This window comes from Bos indicus x Bos taurus, chromosome 4 (assembly GCF_003369695.1).
Source record: "Bos indicus x Bos taurus breed Angus x Brahman F1 hybrid chromosome 4, Bos_hybrid_MaternalHap_v2.0, whole genome shotgun sequence".
NCBI classification, from domain to species: domain Eukaryota; kingdom Metazoa; phylum Chordata; class Mammalia; order Artiodactyla; family Bovidae; genus Bos; species Bos indicus x Bos taurus.
The window spans coordinates 75,568,097-75,585,966 of NC_040079.1; the positions used below are offsets into that span (position 1 = coordinate 75,568,097).

The window sequence follows — 17,870 nt, forward strand, 5'->3', positions numbered from 1 at the left end:
AGACACAACTTCAAATTCCTGGCCCTTTGTTTTTCTTCTAGACCAGGAACCTCCCTTGATTACATCATCTCTTATTCCATTATGCACCAAAATTGGAGATCAAAGCATCAATAACAGTTGATGAACTCATTATTCAATAGAGATTCTTAAATGGAAGAGGTCACAGGATGACACTGTGACTTTGTCCTTAAAGTTCTGAGTTGCCGTTTTCTTGGGAAAGAAGGAGAAAAAATAAGAAGTCGAGGGCTGACTGTGCAAATAGAAACCCATCAATTCTTTAAAGCTGATTATTATAGCTTAAGTAATTTCTCTGCCCAAAGATCTTAATAGACATTTATCCAAAGAATACAGATGACACATGAAAAGATGCTCAACATCACTAATAATTAGAGAAATGCAAATCAACCCTGCAATGAGGTACAATCTCACAGCTGTCAGAATGGTCATCACTAAAAAAAGTCTACAAATAACAAATGCTGGGGAGGGTATGGAGAAAGAGGAACCCTCCTACACTGCTGGTGGGAATGTAAATTGGTACAACTACTATGGAGACCATTATGGAGGTCACTTAGAAAACTAAAAAAAAAGAACTACCATAATGTCTAGCAATCCCACTACTGGGCATATACACAGATAAAATTATTAAATTTTTAATTAATGTATCTTTTTTAAGATACATGTACCCTATGTTCATAGCAGCACTATTCACAATAGCCAAGACATGGAAACAAAGTAAATGTCCACTGACAGATGAATAAAGATGTGGCACACATATACAATGGAATACTGTTCAGCCATAAAAAGAACGAAATAATGCCATTTGTAGAAACATGGAGAGATTTTCATACTAAGTGAAGTCAGAAAGAGAAAGACAAATACCATATGATATCACTTATATGTGGAATCTAAAATATGACACAAATGAAATTATCTATGAAACAGAAACAGAATCACAGATATACAGAACAAACTTGTGGTTGCCAAAGCGGAGGGAGCTGGGAGAAGGAAGGACTGGGAGTTTGGGATTAGCAGATGTAACTAATATACATAGGATGGAAAAACAACAAGGTCCTACTGTGCAGCACAGGAAACTATAGCTGATCTCCTGGGATAAACCATAATGAAAAAGAATACAAAAAATATTGCATATATGGTATAACTGAGTTACTGCAGAAATTAGCACAATACAACACTTCAACCAACCACACTTCAATTTTAAAAATATTATTAATAATCATTTAAAGCAAAAAAAAAGGCAATTTCCTCACCCTTTTGCTCTCACGGGGTTGCTGGAGTGTCAGGTAACTTGGCCACTTGATATCCTTTTCTTATTTTTTAAAAATGGAAAAAAATATTGGTTATATTTCAAGCCACAAAAAAATACCTAACTGACCTTTGGGTAGTCCAAACTTAGCTCATTTTTTTTGAAGATGAAAATCTAGGATTTTCTTTCAACAGTCCTAATTTCAAATTATAATTCAGAGATACTTTGTTTTGACCTTCCTGATCTTCCTTCCAATATGCATTTTCTTCCACTCACTCAACCTGTTTATAATTTTCTTATATTTGACATCTTTTTATGTACTTGTCACATTTGATACTTTAAAAGTAATTCCCTTGTTTTTACCCATACCTAGAGTCTGTAGAGCCAGTATGTCATTAAAGCTTACTGACAACCAAAGGCATACCATTGAGTAGGTTTCTCTAGAGAAAGCATTTACTCTGGCAAGTGAACAAGATGATCTATTTTGGTGTGACAAGAAAATATTAGAACTTCTATTATGATTTAGTTTTATCTCATATATTTTATTTTTACCTATTTTATAATATATATTTGAATATCTATATAATTTACAAGTACATTTAATTTACATTTTTTGAAAGTATATGCTCAAAATATTTTTATTATGGTGTGATGATTTTAAAAATTTTGAAATCATACCCATAGAGAATCAGTAGGTACAAATATTACTAGCTATTACTTACTAACTGCTATGTTCCAGGCATTGTTCAATTCCTTTATTCATCTTAATTCACTTAATCCCCCTAACAACTCTATGAAGTAGGTGCCATAATAACTATACCATTTTATTCCCATGCTGCAAGTGAGATCATTCAGACATTGAAAAGTTGGATAATTTATCTAGAGAGACAGAGCTTCTAAGTGGCAGGATTTTAAATTAGGCTAGTGGACTCCAAACTCTGTCCTCTTAACTACTCTTGTTCACTAGCAATTACTGAACAGAGTGCCAGGTAGGACTGGGCTTAGTGGAATCTACGGGAGCTCATTCTCCTCACTCCTTTGATGAGAGACATTTTCCATTCTCTTTGGAAACTCTCATCTTGAACTTCATCTGTATACCAGATGTTGGCCACAAGATAATTTAGACATGGTCTCTGCCCTCAAGAAGCTACAGTCAATGCAGAAGATAAGACAGTTGTATAAATAGCTATAATATAAGTGGAAAGTGAGAAGGACAAAAAATTAAAGCTACAGAAATTTTGGAGAGTCATTACTTCCAGAGTGAGGAATTGGGAAAAACTTCATGGAATAAAGTACATTTGAGCTGTGGCTTATTCCCTCAAATCACTATATAACTGATAAGAAATTTCACAGTGAAAGTATCTTTGGAAATATTTGTTTTGGGTCTTGGCCTTGCCCTTTCTCCCTTTCACAGTCCTCTCCATATTTAAAAACAGTAGGCTCCTCTAAAAGTGGTATAATCCTGTAACGCTGAGCCCAAGCTAAGCCTAGTTTCCCTGGCAGGGAGCACGTGAATGCAGGGGAGGCATCTTATCAGTGGGGTGATAGGGATGGTGGCGGACACTTAGGCACTGATAGTTTGGTTTTGGTGCCAGGGCCCAGATTTCACAGCTCAGTGTGCTCAGGCAACCACCACTCCTACCTGTTCTGAGGCCTAATGGGTACAAAGCATTATAAGAGACTATAGTTTTGAATTCAGTTTATAACTTAGAATTGAGGAAGTTGTATTTCAACTAGCCCCAAATAGCCTTCATTATAGAAAATGGTTCATGATAGCAAAAGAATTCTCCATAATTATCAGTAGAAAACTGTATCCTACTCCCACACAGAACTCTGTAGCAGGATTAATCAGAACTTAATAAGGCAAATAAATAGTCAAGAGATGGTTTTATGAGTATGCACCATGAGGTGAGCTTTTTTAAGACTGCGAGCTGACACCTTTTGAGGTAGTTTTAATTAGGATTTTGACAGAAGCACATTATTGTCACATTCGGTAAATATTAGTGAGATTCAGTCTCTTCCACATATCCAGTTTAGGAATGCAGTCATTAAGCCCCCACACAGTGATTCAATTCATGAAATACAGAGAAGAAATTGTTTAACTAAGAGATTTGGAAGTTGTCTTAAAGACTGCTGAGAAAGTCAAAGTGTTAGTCACTCAGTTGTGTCTGACTCTGCGACCCCATGGACTATAGCCCACGAGGCTCCTCTCTCCATGGAATTCTCCAGGCAAGAATACTGAAATGGGTAGCCATTTCCTTCTCAAGACTGCTAACCCATGGCAAAACTGGTTGATACATGGGATGAAAGTCAATCCCATGACTTGATAATTTTTGTACTTTCTCTCCATTTTCATTATAAAAGATTTTTACTTTGAATAAGCTCAGAGTAGCATTTTCCAAGATAAGAAAATCAACAGTATTAATATATGTGTGATCCTGAAGCATTGTAGCCAGAAGAGCATAAATAATCTTATGGGTAAGGGGGGTATGGAATTTCATGAGTGATTATGTTGAAAAACATGCCTGTAGGCTTAAGTACTTAATACAACTTACAATCTCTAAAGGAAAATATGGATTGTAAGAGAGGAAAAGTTCTGACTTATTTCTTAGATCTGCACTGATTTATGCCAAACATAAAGCCCTGGACTCATCTTTGCGCCTCAGATTTTCCCTGAATGAGAATGCTACCATGAATGCATCATAGGCCTTATTAATCATTTTTATAAGTTCTTCTGTAATTTAAAAATTCTGAGAAAGTTTAACTTCAAAGAATATCAAAGCTTTTAAAAAGGCTTAAAGCAGAACTGATTCAAGCAGTCCAAGACACTGACAGATGCTTCTGAAGAGTCTGCAGACATGCAGAGACTTGAATTTCCCTTTGAAGCTTGTTTCATCTTTTAATAAGTTTTTCTTACAGTTCAACTATTCCTTCTTGCTTTATATTTTCTCTGGTTCCTTGAACTCTATCCATTCTCTAAATAGAAAACAATGTTATCCTACCCCTTGCAACATAAGAATTCCTGTATTATTAAAACACAAGTCTTTATATCCTTGAAGATACTCACAGATTGAGCAAGCAGCTAGTATTTATTGAGAACTTACTGTAGTCTAAATATGATGCTTATGAAAGGGGTATAAGAAGCAAGCAGAGTTCCAGACAGTACCTCTGAGAGACTTATTGCACTCTAAATGAAAAACTTATTGAATGTGAGCTGAGTTTTAAGACCAATTCCAATCCTTTAAAGCTAGATTTCCCTAGTTGTGCCCTCTATGCTTGATTAGCTCCAATAACAGGGACCTCAATATCTCCTTACAAACTGCCCCTTCCAATATCTGACATCACTTAGTTGCTAGAGAAAACAAACCTCCATATAAACTGAGCTACAAAACAGGAATGAGTCAAGTACTGTAAGTGCTGAATCAGCTGAAAAAGACAAGTTTTGTATGAGGTCAGACGAGAGGAATCACTGATGGTTACTGTGGTCAGAAAAAGATGATGATTTAGGGCAAAATAACCAGTATCTTTCGGTTTTCTCCAAAGTACAACACAAATGTGCATCTTTATTATTACTGGTATCATATGCAAATTCCAGTAATAATTAATATTTATTGAGTGCTTGTTGTTCAGTTGCTAAGTCGTGTCTGAATCTTTGCGACACCATGGACTGCAGCAGGCCAGGCTTCCCTGTCCTTCCCTGTCTCCCAGAATTTGCTTAAACTCATGTCCATTGAGTCAGTGATGCCATTCAACATCTCATCCTCTGTCTCCTCCTCCCCTCAATCTTTCCTAAGAACTAATCAATATGTTAAACTGCCCCTCAAATGACACTGTATATAAATTTTAATATAGGCTTTTTTTCTTTTTACTGAAAGTAGGAATGAAAATTAAGAACAACCAAGATAAAGGGAAGAACTTTTAATGATTTCCAGACCTTTTCTAGCCCTAGAAATTTTAGATGAACATTTTGGCATTCCAGAACAATGCTGGAGGGTAGATATTATTTTCCCTAACTTGAAGAAACTGAGGCTCAGAAAAATTGAGTGACTTGCTAAGGTTTCAAGGCTAATAAAGTGGTAGAATGAAATTAAAACTCAAGTCTATCTGATTCCAAAAACTGCTTTTTCCATTATATTTTAGCGTCAACCCCAGAGTGTTCGCCATCTAATTCTTATCTCCAGATTTCTTTTCTTCTACCCACTGAGCTGAATATAACTCTAAGTACTAACCATATGGGTAAAATTCCATTAGTGATAGAAAACCAAATTATGTTAGCAGGAATTTGAATATTACTGAACTGTTAAGTGGTGTCTGAGTATCTTTTGTTATAAGGAGATTTTGGACTTAATGGCTTCTTTGTTTGCAACAAAATGTAACACATCTACATCTCAAGAGCTGAAATGCATACTAAATAAACTTCCACGGGGTAAGACGGCATAAAATTTGAATAAAGACTAAGAAAAAGGAAAAAAAAGAAAACCACTAACTTTGGAATTTCTTGCAGGTATTCTGCAAAGGCTCACTGACCTTGGAACATCTGGATGTCTCTTATTGCCCCCAACTATCAGATATAATTATTAAAGCATTGGCCATTTATTGTATTAATCTCACATCTCTCAGTGTTGCTGGCTGTCCAAAGGTATGTGCAGGAGTTAGAGCTCAGACATGTCAGATTGAAGTACTGCCAAAGAACACAGGCAGGGTAGCAATTAGGTGTTGGACTCATAATAGAACTTTTCTTTGCCATATCTGAGGTATTCATCAAGAGTTCTCCTTCCCCAAACTGTAAGTAGCTTTATGATTTCATTTGTGTAAAAGTAGTACCTGGAAAAAGTTAAAGACAATTCTCATACAAATATAAAAATGTGTCAAATATTTATTTAATTCACTAATGAGAGAACCAGCAAAATGATAAGGTCAGTTCACTCAGCATTTGATCAAACTGAGCATTTACAGGAACTGAAGAAAGAATGTTGGAACATGATTGTTAGGTTAAATCCCAAATCGGTTAAAGTCCTACAAGGTAACAAATCAATAACCTTGGAGCTATAGTTTCTACCAGAAATAATCTGCATCTCTCTTAGACAAAAATACAACAGGGAGAATTTGAGCCCTAATCGATAATAAATAGTATGTCCAAAAAGCGGCATAATTCCTTGTATAATTTCTCAGTTGGACCTGTTAAAATAATGTTCCAGTAAACGTGAAAGGGTAGGCAACCGTCTTTTGTCTTATTTTTCAAGTGTTTGACAATTTTTCTTGACGTCTGTTTTTGAAAGGAATATATACTCATTACAAAATCTTTGTACTGCATATATTAAAAGTATGAAAGTAAAAATTCAAAGTCATACCACCATCCAGGACGTAGAATTCTTTTCTATGTACAGAGATTATAGTTAAAGAAGGTTTGTCTTGCTTTTTAAAGAATAGAATCATACTTTCTAAAATGCACTGTAACCTACTTTCTTTTCTCTTAATATACTACAGATAATATCACCAGGTCAAGAAATAGAGGTCTCTGGTTCTGGGTTAATTTGGCATATTAAATATACCCTGATAATTTTGTTCCCTCTTGAAACGCTACCAAAACTGCAGAAGAAGGATAAGGGCCCACAATGATAGGGAAAACAGTAGGAGACAAAAGCAACAAAATTTTGGAAACCTGAAAATAGATGAATTAATTTAGCATACCAGAGACAACTTTGAATCCTAAACCAATAGTAGAGAAAGCTGGGGAAAGAATGGATTTACACCATAACCTTCAACTTGGCAATACTGTATACTTCTGTAACTGGGTTAAGAGGATGGCTAAAGTAAGGAAGACTGGGTTAAAAGTTCTTGAGAAGTAGGTACATCAATAGATCTCCTTCCCTATTCTATGCTTTCAGGCAACTACCCCTCGTCATCCTCACCAGATTTGAGATATATTTCCTAGAGCCAGATTTCTCAACCGTGGCATTACTGACATTTGGACAAGATCATTCTTTACAGTGGGGGATTGTTTTGTGCACTGTGGGATGTTTAACTACATCCTTGCTCTCTATCCAGTACGTGTCAGTAGCACCTAGCCCCTGCCCCCCATACCTCCAGTCATGACAATAATAAATGTCTCCAGATATTGTTGAATGTTCTCTGATGGAGGAGGGGAGTAAAATCTCTCTACTATCCACTCTACAGATAATAAAACAGAAGGTGGCCAGGCTGGAAGACATCATGTAAAACTGAGAGCTTGGATACAAAAGTAAAAATGGGAATTAAGTGACTAAATGCTTAATGCAGAGATACTCAGCACTTTTCCAACACAGCATCCAGAATTTGGCTGCCAGATCTTTCCCTCCAGGCAGGAGGCTGGAATTCTTTTTTCTGGGGACTCTGACTAGTCCAAGATGAAAACTGAAAAATACTGACATTTGTGGATTTTCCAACAAATAACTCATTTAGCCCACTGAAGCTGAAAGAAGAGAAGGCCCATATTATGCACTCAGACCTTCCATTCAGCTTTTGTTGTTGTTTTTGTTTAGTCGCTAAGTCATGTCCAACTCTTTTATGACACCATTATTTGTAGCCCACCAGGCTCCTCTATTCATGGTATTTCCCAGGCAAAAACACTGGAGTGGGTTGCCATTTCCTTTTCCAGGGGATCTTCCTGACCCAGCGATCAAACCTGCATCTTCTGCATTGCAGGTGGATTCTTTACTGCTGAGCCTCTAGGGAAGTCCAATCAGTTTTTAGCTTTTCACTATTAATCACCAGCAGACAGTCAAGGACATGAGGCCACACTTAGGAGAAAAGCCTCTAAAGGAGAAGATAAAGACCAAACCAAATTAACAGAAAAACCTCAGAGGAAGTAAACTACCCAAAGGGAAGAAAACTAAAATATCTCTTAAAAAATCCTCAGAAATTGTGAAGTTACTAACAATTTTGTCCTCTTCTGTTGCACACATTAAAGTATCACCTGAACTTTCAAGACTCCTTGCATTCTAACTGGTCTAAAAATTCAGCTTCTCAGTTGTTCAGTCTGGGTAGTGAGTAGGTTAAGAGAGTGATGCTAGAACCTCCTGATTTCTCTATCATTAACCATCCCACAATAAGGAGGAGGCAGTGGTGGGAAAGCTATGGTCAATCATGACAAAATTGATCTAGAAAGTTTACAATAAAATTCTTCTTTGTTCAACAGCCTTTAGAACTAGGGAAACCAGATGTCTTTCTGGTCAGCATCATCTGGTTCTAGAAGTAAGCTGGGGCAAGGTATCAGGACAGCAGTGACCATGAACCCTCTGCAGCTTGGGCAGTCACAGCTCGTGGGGTCCTTGCTTTCACTGCACATGGACACACAGACACATGGGTAACACATGGCTCACTGGGAACTGCCCTGGCTCTAAAGAAAGCACAGATGTTGACTGGGTTTTTAAGAGGCTCCACTAATAAGGGAGGGAAATAGGAGAATGAGAAAAGGAAAGACTCTAAAGAGAACAAGAACTGCGGCAGAGGATTTGTGTTTGTTTGTTTTGTTTTTGTAAGGAAAAACCGACAGAGTTCCTTCAACAAAATGTGCAGTGGACGTTGTCTTACAGCCTAGAAACTAAGGAGGATAACACAAATAACATTTTATAAAATGCATCACTCTACACTGAAGATCTAGACTGAGAAAAAGGAAGGAGAGTAGATTATTTCAGAATCTCAATGTAAAGGAAAAGCATTGAGCTTTACCATCTCTGCAGGTGAAATGAATATTCTGATTCAGAAGATGTAATGACCATAATATGAACACTCCCCACAGCCTCAGAAATCATAAGGCTGTGGTCCTGTCTAATATATTTCAGTTCCATTGTTTCTAATGAGCCATAATACACTTCAGTGTCTGGCTTATCATTCTAGGCTACATTTCCCAAAAGTCCATGAGTTAATCTTGAATGGGCATCTTATACGCCTCCTGGAAGGTCCCTATAACCAGCTCACCTCCAAGGTTAGTGAGTAATACTATGACCTCATCCTACCCAGCACTAATATGGGAATAACATAATCTCTGCTCAGTAGGACTGAGATCAAGACCTTGTATCTGGGAGTTAAGAATGTGGCCAGTCACCTCGACCTCCAGTTTCCAGCTCCCATAAGTTCCAAAAACATCACCTCAGTCACTGAACACTTGGGATTCTGATCTACAGGAAATGTTGGGCTCCTTTTCAGTTCCTCCAGTAACAAAAAAACCTAGTACTCTGAGCTCTACCTCTCTGGTATTTTTCTATCATCTCATTGTCTTTCCTTTTCCTACAGTTCATTAGGGGCAGGCTACCTCCTGCTCCCAATGATATCAGATCCTCAGAGACCCATAGAGTGTGGCAGGAATGTCTGAAGGCATTTATGTGAGAATCAGTTGCAATGTTAAACCTTGGTCCTGAGCATGTTCTGGAAACAGGGCATACTTAGACAATGACATCTATCTTTCCAAACATAAAAAGTATACATTTCAAATTAAAGGGGTTTTCTGCATAATTCTCTCAATTTTATGTAAAAAACAAGAGCTTAGCCTCATGGCATGTTTTTTTAGAATGTTCAAACACTTAAAGTAAATTAAATCCAGTTGGAAAAAAATTCCTTTGGGGAGAGTAATCTAGTTGATTCTGCAACAAGTCTCAGTTCAGCTATAAATTCAAACACTAGACCTTGAGTAAGTGAAGTAATCTAAGAAGTGGAGTTGAATTACTTCTACAGAACATCTGTGCAAACCCTCAAGATGTTGGAACCGTTAGCAGAAATTCTCAGTGTGAGATTCATGTAGTCTCTGTGGCTTCTGCTCTTCTTTCCTCTGCTGCCTACAAACATCTCTCTCACCTACTAGTCCCTTTCCAGAATCAATTATTCCATATACAAACCATCAGAGATGTCCAGATCCCTTCTTATAGCAAGTTGATTCTGTTTGTAGGTTAATATATATTATATATATATTCATGTAATACATATATTACAGTTTTGTAACATGTGGTGTTATTAAACTTATGCTTCTCAAATTGATGATGCCTTAGAGTGGATTTCAAATTTAAAGCCAAATGCTGTTACAGCAGAATTTCGTAAGTTGCTCATACTGGTGTGACAAATATTACTAGAAAATTTTGATGACGTTTCCCATCCTAAATAGGTAACTCTAAAATAAAAATAACAGCAGGATCACAAATTCTTATAGTGCCACTTGAAAGAGACCTTTTACTGTTCTGGAAACAGACTAAGTCACTGACCTGAGTTATAGGCTCATCACATGGTAAGAGAATATGCAAGGGTTCTGACTATATTTGTTATAGACTGAGTATTTATGTCATTCCAAAATTCACATGTTGAAACCCTCATCCCTGGCGCGAAAGTATTAGGAGGTAAGGCGCTGGGGAGGTAATTAGGTTTAGATTGAAGTCACGAGGGTAGCACCCCCATGATGGAATTAGTGTCCTTGAAGAATAGAAAGAAACTAGAGCTCCCTTCGGGCTTACCTGGTGGTTCAGATGATAAAGAATCTGTCTGCAATGTAGGAGACCCAGGTTTAACCCCTGGGTTGGGAAAATCCCCTGGAAAAGGAAATGGCAACCCACTCCAGTATTCCACCATGTACAGTTACAGCAAGAAGGTAGCCATCTACAAATCAGGAGGAGGACCCTTACCAGACACTGAACCTGTGGGCAACTTGATCTTGGACTTAGCTTCTAGAACTCTGAGAAATAAATATATGCTAGTTAAACCAACTAGTCTGTAGTATTTTGTTAAAACAGCCCAAACTGACCAAAATACTATTCTTCCTTGGGATGCAGCTGGTCGAAATAATCAGTAGTTACTTTGGCTCTATGTCCAGATTACTGACTCAGCAATGGAGATGTTATCAGCAAAATGCCATTACCTGCACATTTTGGATGTTTCTGGTTGTATCCTGCTTACTGACCAAATGCTTGAGAACCTTGAAATGGGCTGCCGACAACTCCGGATCCTAAAGATGCAGTACTGCAGACTTATTTCCAAGTAAGTATGTACCTGAATATGAAAAGGTTTGTGAACTACTTCTTGAGAAAACAGATTATGTCACCACAGCATTCACAATACAATCCATAGTGGCTTTCAGAGTTAGGAAGTTTTTATTTTTCACCTAACTGAAGCCAATATATTGAGCTCACCTCTAAAATGGTCTTTGTGGTTTTATACTCCTTTTCCAGTAGTCCTTCTACTCTTAGTGCTTCCCTTTCCTTGACTGTGCAGATGCCCAAAGCCCTAACTCTGCTCCTCAAGGAATAATCACTAGCTCTTCCTCTACTTCCTTCTCAAAATAATACCATTCAGTTAATCTCTCCTGTGGGTTAAGAAAATCATCAGACATAGTAATAGCGGTGTTAGTCACTGAGTTGTGTCTGACTCTTTGTGATCCCACAGACTGTAGCCCGCCAGGCTCCTCTGTCCATGGGAATTCTCCAGGAAAGAATACTACTGGAGTGGGTTGCCATTCCCTTCTCTAGAGGATCTTCCCAAATTGAAGCCGGGTCTCCTGCATTGCAGCCAGATTCTTTACCGTTTGAGGTAGCTCACAATTAGGTACAAATGACTAACAGTTATGAGTCCCATCTCCCCCAAAGCTATTTGTTATATATTTGTTATTTTACTAAGATTTAGCGCTAAGAGTCAGACACGACTGAGAGACTTCATTTTCACTTTTCACTTTCATGCATGGGAGAAGGAAATGGCAACCCACTCCAGTGTTCTTGCCTGGAGAATCCCAGGGACGGGGGAGCCTGGTGGGCTGCTGTCTATGGGGTCGCACAGAGTCGGACACGACTGAAGTGACTTAGCAGCAGAGCTCAGAGTCAGGTATTCTGATAACTGCTACAGGCCAAATGCCTATTTCCTCAATTTACAAAATATTTCCAATGAAATAACAGCTGGGTAAACAAGAAATCTATAAAGGTATAAATCTATCAGGTGTTATCCTATGATTTTAGATAGAAAGCCATTTTTTGCTTTGTTGTTAATTTTTTTTTTCTATTGACTGGAAATAAAAACGTGTAAGTATTTTAATGACCTGATGAAGTAACCCGTGGAGTGTTCACATGAGAATTCTTGACCAGTTCCTGAAGGTCAGGTTCTTTTCTGAAAGTTGGAAAAATGAATACTAAGAATTAATATTATCAAGGTACAAAGTACATAATGTGTTCTAAGTATGTAGATTTCACAGAGGAACTTTCTTAGTTAAACAGCCCTGGCAAGAGCTGAACCCATGAGATCTGGTCACTTGATAACTGAGGAAGAAAATGACTTTTGATCTAATGATATGTGTGCTAAAATGAAATGAAAAAACAAAAACAAAGCTATTACTTATAGAATAAGCACTTCCACTGGGCCTAGACTTGCCAGGGGAGAAGGCAGCCAACTGAAAATGGATCAGAAAAAAGAGGACAGGTTGTTGAAAATTGTTGAAGAAGAATAGAGACTCAACCTTTCTTGATAGGTCTGGCGATGACTGACATCAATATTATTAACTCAGAGTATTACACCATGAAATAAGGTCCTAGGAATTTCTGTTAACCTTGTGATATCATAAAACAGCCAAGATATCACCTGTGGGTAAGATGATAGTCAATGGATAATGTATTACACAAAGGAGTTTAGTTTTTAGTCTTTTGATTATATTTTGCCAATCATTATTTTGGGGAGGTAATATTATTAAACTTCTGAAATGTAGGATGTGAAGTAGAATGAATGGAAGACTTAGCTAGGGTCCCTGTGAAACTAAACATGGTTACCCACTCCTCGTGCAAGGTCCATAGATTGAAAAAAAATAAAAAATGCAAGGAAAATAAACAAGTAAGATTTTACTACTAGCTGGGGTTGCCCCTCCCGCCCCCCCCGCCCCCACCCCCCCCAACCAATGCAAAACTCTAGTTAACTAGCTGAATCCATGGAAAATTCCTTTACCCAATCCAGGACCGTTAAAGGCCTGCTTTGTTTTCTACCACCAGGCCTGGCTGTCCCTATCAGCCAGGAGCAGACAGAGACTTGGCCCTCATGCTTAAAGGGGAGCCGGCTTGTCTGCCCATCTTATTGTCTAAAGAGGCCAAACCATTTCAGTTTCCCTTGTAGCTCCACTCCTGCTAAGATCCAGTAAGAAAGCGGTCTAGAATTTTCTGATTCTATCCTTGTCTAGCAATGGAGAGGGCTGTCCCACAGCATGGTGGCTAGGCTAGTAAGGCTCCAGGAGCATCTGTCTTGACATCCAGCTTCCATGAGAGGATGCTACTTGTCAGTCAAGGAGGTCCCAAGATACTTGGGTTTCAAAATTCTGATTAGAGCAGTGGTAAGGTCTGGCCTCATTTTGCTGTTTGGGCTCAGATCTAAAGAGTAGAGCATTTTCTTCTTCACTTAGACCCATGGGATCCTTGGGTGGAGTTGGAAATGCTGCAGAGTATGTGAACCCTTGAAGACACAAGTTCATGATGGTATCTAAAAAAAGCAGTTGTTTGCTCTTGCTCCCTCAACAGTGAGAGCTTTGTTTCGTCTGGGTGAAATGAAACATCTGGAAATTAGGATGGAGGAGATTTTTCTTGGGAAGAGGTTTCATGACTTTGAATCACAAAGCAAAATATTCTCACACATCTGACTCCATTTGAACATAAAAATGTATGAAATCATATAAAATCTAGTTATAGCCCTCAGAAGAAATTGTCCTATATACAAATTCCTCCATACTCAATGGAATCTGAAAATATTTCACCAGCTTTACAAATCAAAGAGGTCTGTCTATTCAGCCTACCCTTTCTGAACCAGGGAAGTAGTAAACTTTTGGTCAATGAGCAAATTATCTAAAGCTCTTTTGCAGGAGAGCTTCCAGCATGAGATATTCTGTCATTCTACAACCTCAGAGCCTGAAGGGATCCCAGGAAATGATTCCAGAGGTCTCATGTGGAGACATAATAAGTGAATGAAAGTCGCTCAGTCGTGTCTGACTCTTTGCAACCTTGTGGACTGTAGCCCACAAGGAGTGGGTTGCCATTCCATTCTCTAGGGGATTTCCTGATCCAGGGATCGAACCCAGGTCTCCTGAATTACAGGCAGATTCATTACTGTCTGAGCCACCAAGGAAGCCCATTAGAGACATAATTCTCCTTTAATTCAAGGAGAAATTCTTAATAACTGAGATAAATATGACAAGAGAATCTAGCTGTCTACATTTGAAGCAGTTGTATCCACCAAGTCTTTCAACTTATAGACCTCTGTGAGGAAAACAAGATAGGCAAAGGAAAAAATGAAAAGCATAATGGGAAAGCCAGAGAAAGACCCAAATGATGGTCTCCAACAATCCAGGAGGGTCTGAGCCACAAAGAAGCAGAAGAGCCGTTAAGTCTGTAACTGGCAAAGAGCAAAAGGATCCTTCTGACATTATTGGGGTCTGGAATCCAAAATTTTAAACATTAGAGAGATGAGCAGAGAAAATCTAGATGGTTGTCAGAGCTTTGAACAGCAGTACAGAGATTCTTTGAAGACCTTATTTAGCAGTTGTTGGCAGCATAAATTACTACCTAAACACTCTAAGAGATCTGCATTGTTAGAAAATCTTAATAAAACTCAGAGTTCTCCTCTCCAGCTCATGGGAATGTCTTTGTGGAAAGGCCTTTGTAATCTGGACCTACTGAATTTTATTACTAATATGAACAAATAATATTACTTAACTATTATTATTTGTCATGTACTGTGCTAAATCCTATTTTATTATCTAATACTCACAAATACTCTATTACCATAAAAATGAATAAGGAAACTATCTTAAACAGGTTAAATAACATGCCTAAAGTCATACAAATAAAAGAGCCATACTTTGTACCTAGGTCTTATCATTGCTATGCTATTCTTTTGTCTTTAGATTAGTGATTTTCAAGCTTTCCTAAAGCCCTAAGATTCAAGAGATTTGATCAGTAAGGGAAGATAAGTACTCTCTGCCTACTTTACTGGCTGATGCATAAATACAAGGCTGATTATAAGCAGTCTTTGATGTAGGCTCCAAATTCTTTCTTTTAGCTTACTCAATTAACTAGAAGGAAATTTGAGGGCAGTTCCCTGATAGCTCAGCTGGTAAAGAATCCGCCTGCAATGTAGGAGACCTGGGTTCAATCCCTGGGTTAGGAAGATCCCCTGGAGAAGGGAAAGGCTACCCACTCAGTATTCTGGCCTGGAGAATTCCATGGACTGTATAGTCTATGGGGTCGCAAAGAGTCGGACATGACTGAGCGACTTTCACTTCATTCAATGTTTATATAGGGATAACCTTTAATCAGAGACTACTTTGTCAACAAATGTCCATCTAGTTAAGGCTATGGTTTTTCCAGTAGTCATGTATGGATGTGAGAGTTGGACTATAAAGAAAGCTGAGTGCCAAAGAATTGATGCTTTTGAACTGTGATGTTGGAGAAGACTCTTGAGAGTCCCTTGGACTGCAAGGAGATCCAATCAGTCCATCCTAAAGGAAATCAGTCCTGGGTGTTCATTGGAAGGACTGATGTTGAGGCTGAAACTCCAATATTTTGGCCACCTGATGCGAAGAGCTGACTTATTCGAAAAGACCCTGATGCTGGGAAAGATTGAAGGCAGGAGGAAAAGGGGATGACAGAGGATGAGATGGTTAGATGGCATCACCAACTCAATGAACATGAGTTTGGGTAAACTCCGGGAGTTGGTGATGGACAGGGAGGCCTGGCGTGCTGTGGTTCATGGGGTCGCAAAGAGCCAGACACTATTGCGACCGAACTGAACTGAACTTTTAATCCCTTTTAATTTATGAAAAACAAAAGTCATTTACAACCTAAACCCTCTAATGTAATACAACTGTTTGTGGCATTTCATGTTTGAAAATCTTTGTTCTATTCTGATCCAAAGAAACCTCTCTCACCAGGTTAAATGTGTAATGACTAACCATTGTAGTAGACTGCTTCAGTTTTCAAATCATTTCTTACCAGGTCTTGGTATTGCTCAGGCCAAGCCTGAGTAGAAGGTACTCAAAGGATTCCATATGCACATGAAAGAACTTAGAACACACAGTGATTCCTAAGTAGACATTTTCTTTTCAATATTTCCCAGCTCCCATATAGATTAGAGCATCAAGCTATTAAAAAGAAAGAGGGGGTGTTTGAGACAATCAGGCAGACAAACATGTTTCTAGCAGGAGCATTCAGTTTCTACATTTTCAAGTTTTCTGATACTTTTCAAAAGTTCTTATGTGCAAATACACAGCTACACAGAATGTTGTGAAAAGTAACTCTGAAACTCACTGGCAGTGAGTTTGAAATGGACCATGCTGGTCCGTTCTCTTGGTTAGGTCCTGTGTCTTAGGAGTCAGTCAATGCAAGGATGACCAAAGTCCTAGTAAGGTGGTGAGGGCAGCTAGTTTATGGCCTAAAGATTTTCTAAAGGGGGGAGAGGAAGCAGACTAGGAACTAGTCTACACTAGTATTCCAACTCTAAAACTAATGCCAAATTTGCCCTAAACAGATTCAGATTTTTCAGTTTTCCCCAGGACCATGCTTGCTGGTAAAATATGTAGGACTAAGTTATCCCTAGAGACATTCTAGACTTGAGGAAGCCTTAACCTCCTGGCATTTGTGATTGGGGGAAGAGGGTCTCAGATCTGATCCTTTGTTCCTCTCTTGTCTGGATCACCTTCAATGGCCAGGAGGCCCTCTGATGTTTAGTTTCAGTGAAGCTGACTGTGGGTAAAAGGCAGAGCAGTGCTTATCACTAACAGCTAAAGTAGAGGTAGTATGGAATTGCAGAAGTACTGTGTACTTCATCCATGGCCAGGGATCAATCTGCAGCTTTTTCTTTTTTAATATGCAGTTCATTTTTATTCTGTCACATGATATTGCACTTAATGAGTAGTTTTCCTATTCATTCCCTATTTTTCTTGTCTATATTGAGTCAAAATCCCCAACTTTCTTTTTCTTGTTACTTTTTCAAACTCCCATTACTTGCTAACTTTTTATATCACATTACCTACCATCTATCTTCCTGGGTCTTATAAGTCATTTGAGAAACTCTATTACCCAGTATTTATGTATCCTCAAACTTAATACTGGAGAAGGGAATGGCAAGCCACTCCAGTATTCTTTCCTGGAAAATTCCACAGACAGAGGAGCCTGGCAGGCTCTAGTCCACATGACTTAGCGACTGAACAAACTTAGCATTAAGAGTACTTATCCTCTTACCAGTTAACTAGAGTTCTCAAAAACTCTTGCTCTTCTGAGGCCAAAGGTTGTACATAATTTGCTCAACTATTTACAAATCTTTTACTCCCAAACATGTCCTTTTCCTGTAGGTCAAGACCTTGTTGCATAAACTCAGTAGTATTGTTATCATCAGTGGCATTAAATCATTATCAATAACTGTGAAATATAGTATGTGTGTCCAGCGCTCTGCTGTTAGGATGTTGGAAACAGCAACCTAAACCAAACCAAACTAGACCAAAAACCAGCAGAAGATAAGACAGCTAAAGAGCTCCTCAGTAAACTACTAAAGTCTCTTTGATTTTGCTATTACTGCTGTATTTCAGGAGATACCAAGAAATGTGATATGCCCTTAAATACCTTCTTAAAGG

General features: G+C 38.4%; 1 protein-coding gene across 1 annotated transcript in view; it reads left to right on the top strand.

The window, feature by feature from the left end:
* FBXL13 (F-box and leucine rich repeat protein 13) overlaps positions 1–17,870 on the top strand; it is a 217,273-nt gene that overhangs the window by 196,333 nt on the left and 3,070 nt on the right. The window contains exons 19-20 of the mRNA XM_027539757.1: positions 5,769–5,903; positions 11,100–11,263. Coding sequence (XP_027395558.1) covers positions 5,769–5,903; positions 11,100–11,263 — 299 coding nt within the window. The remainder of the gene's footprint in view (positions 1–5,768; positions 5,904–11,099; positions 11,264–17,870) is intronic.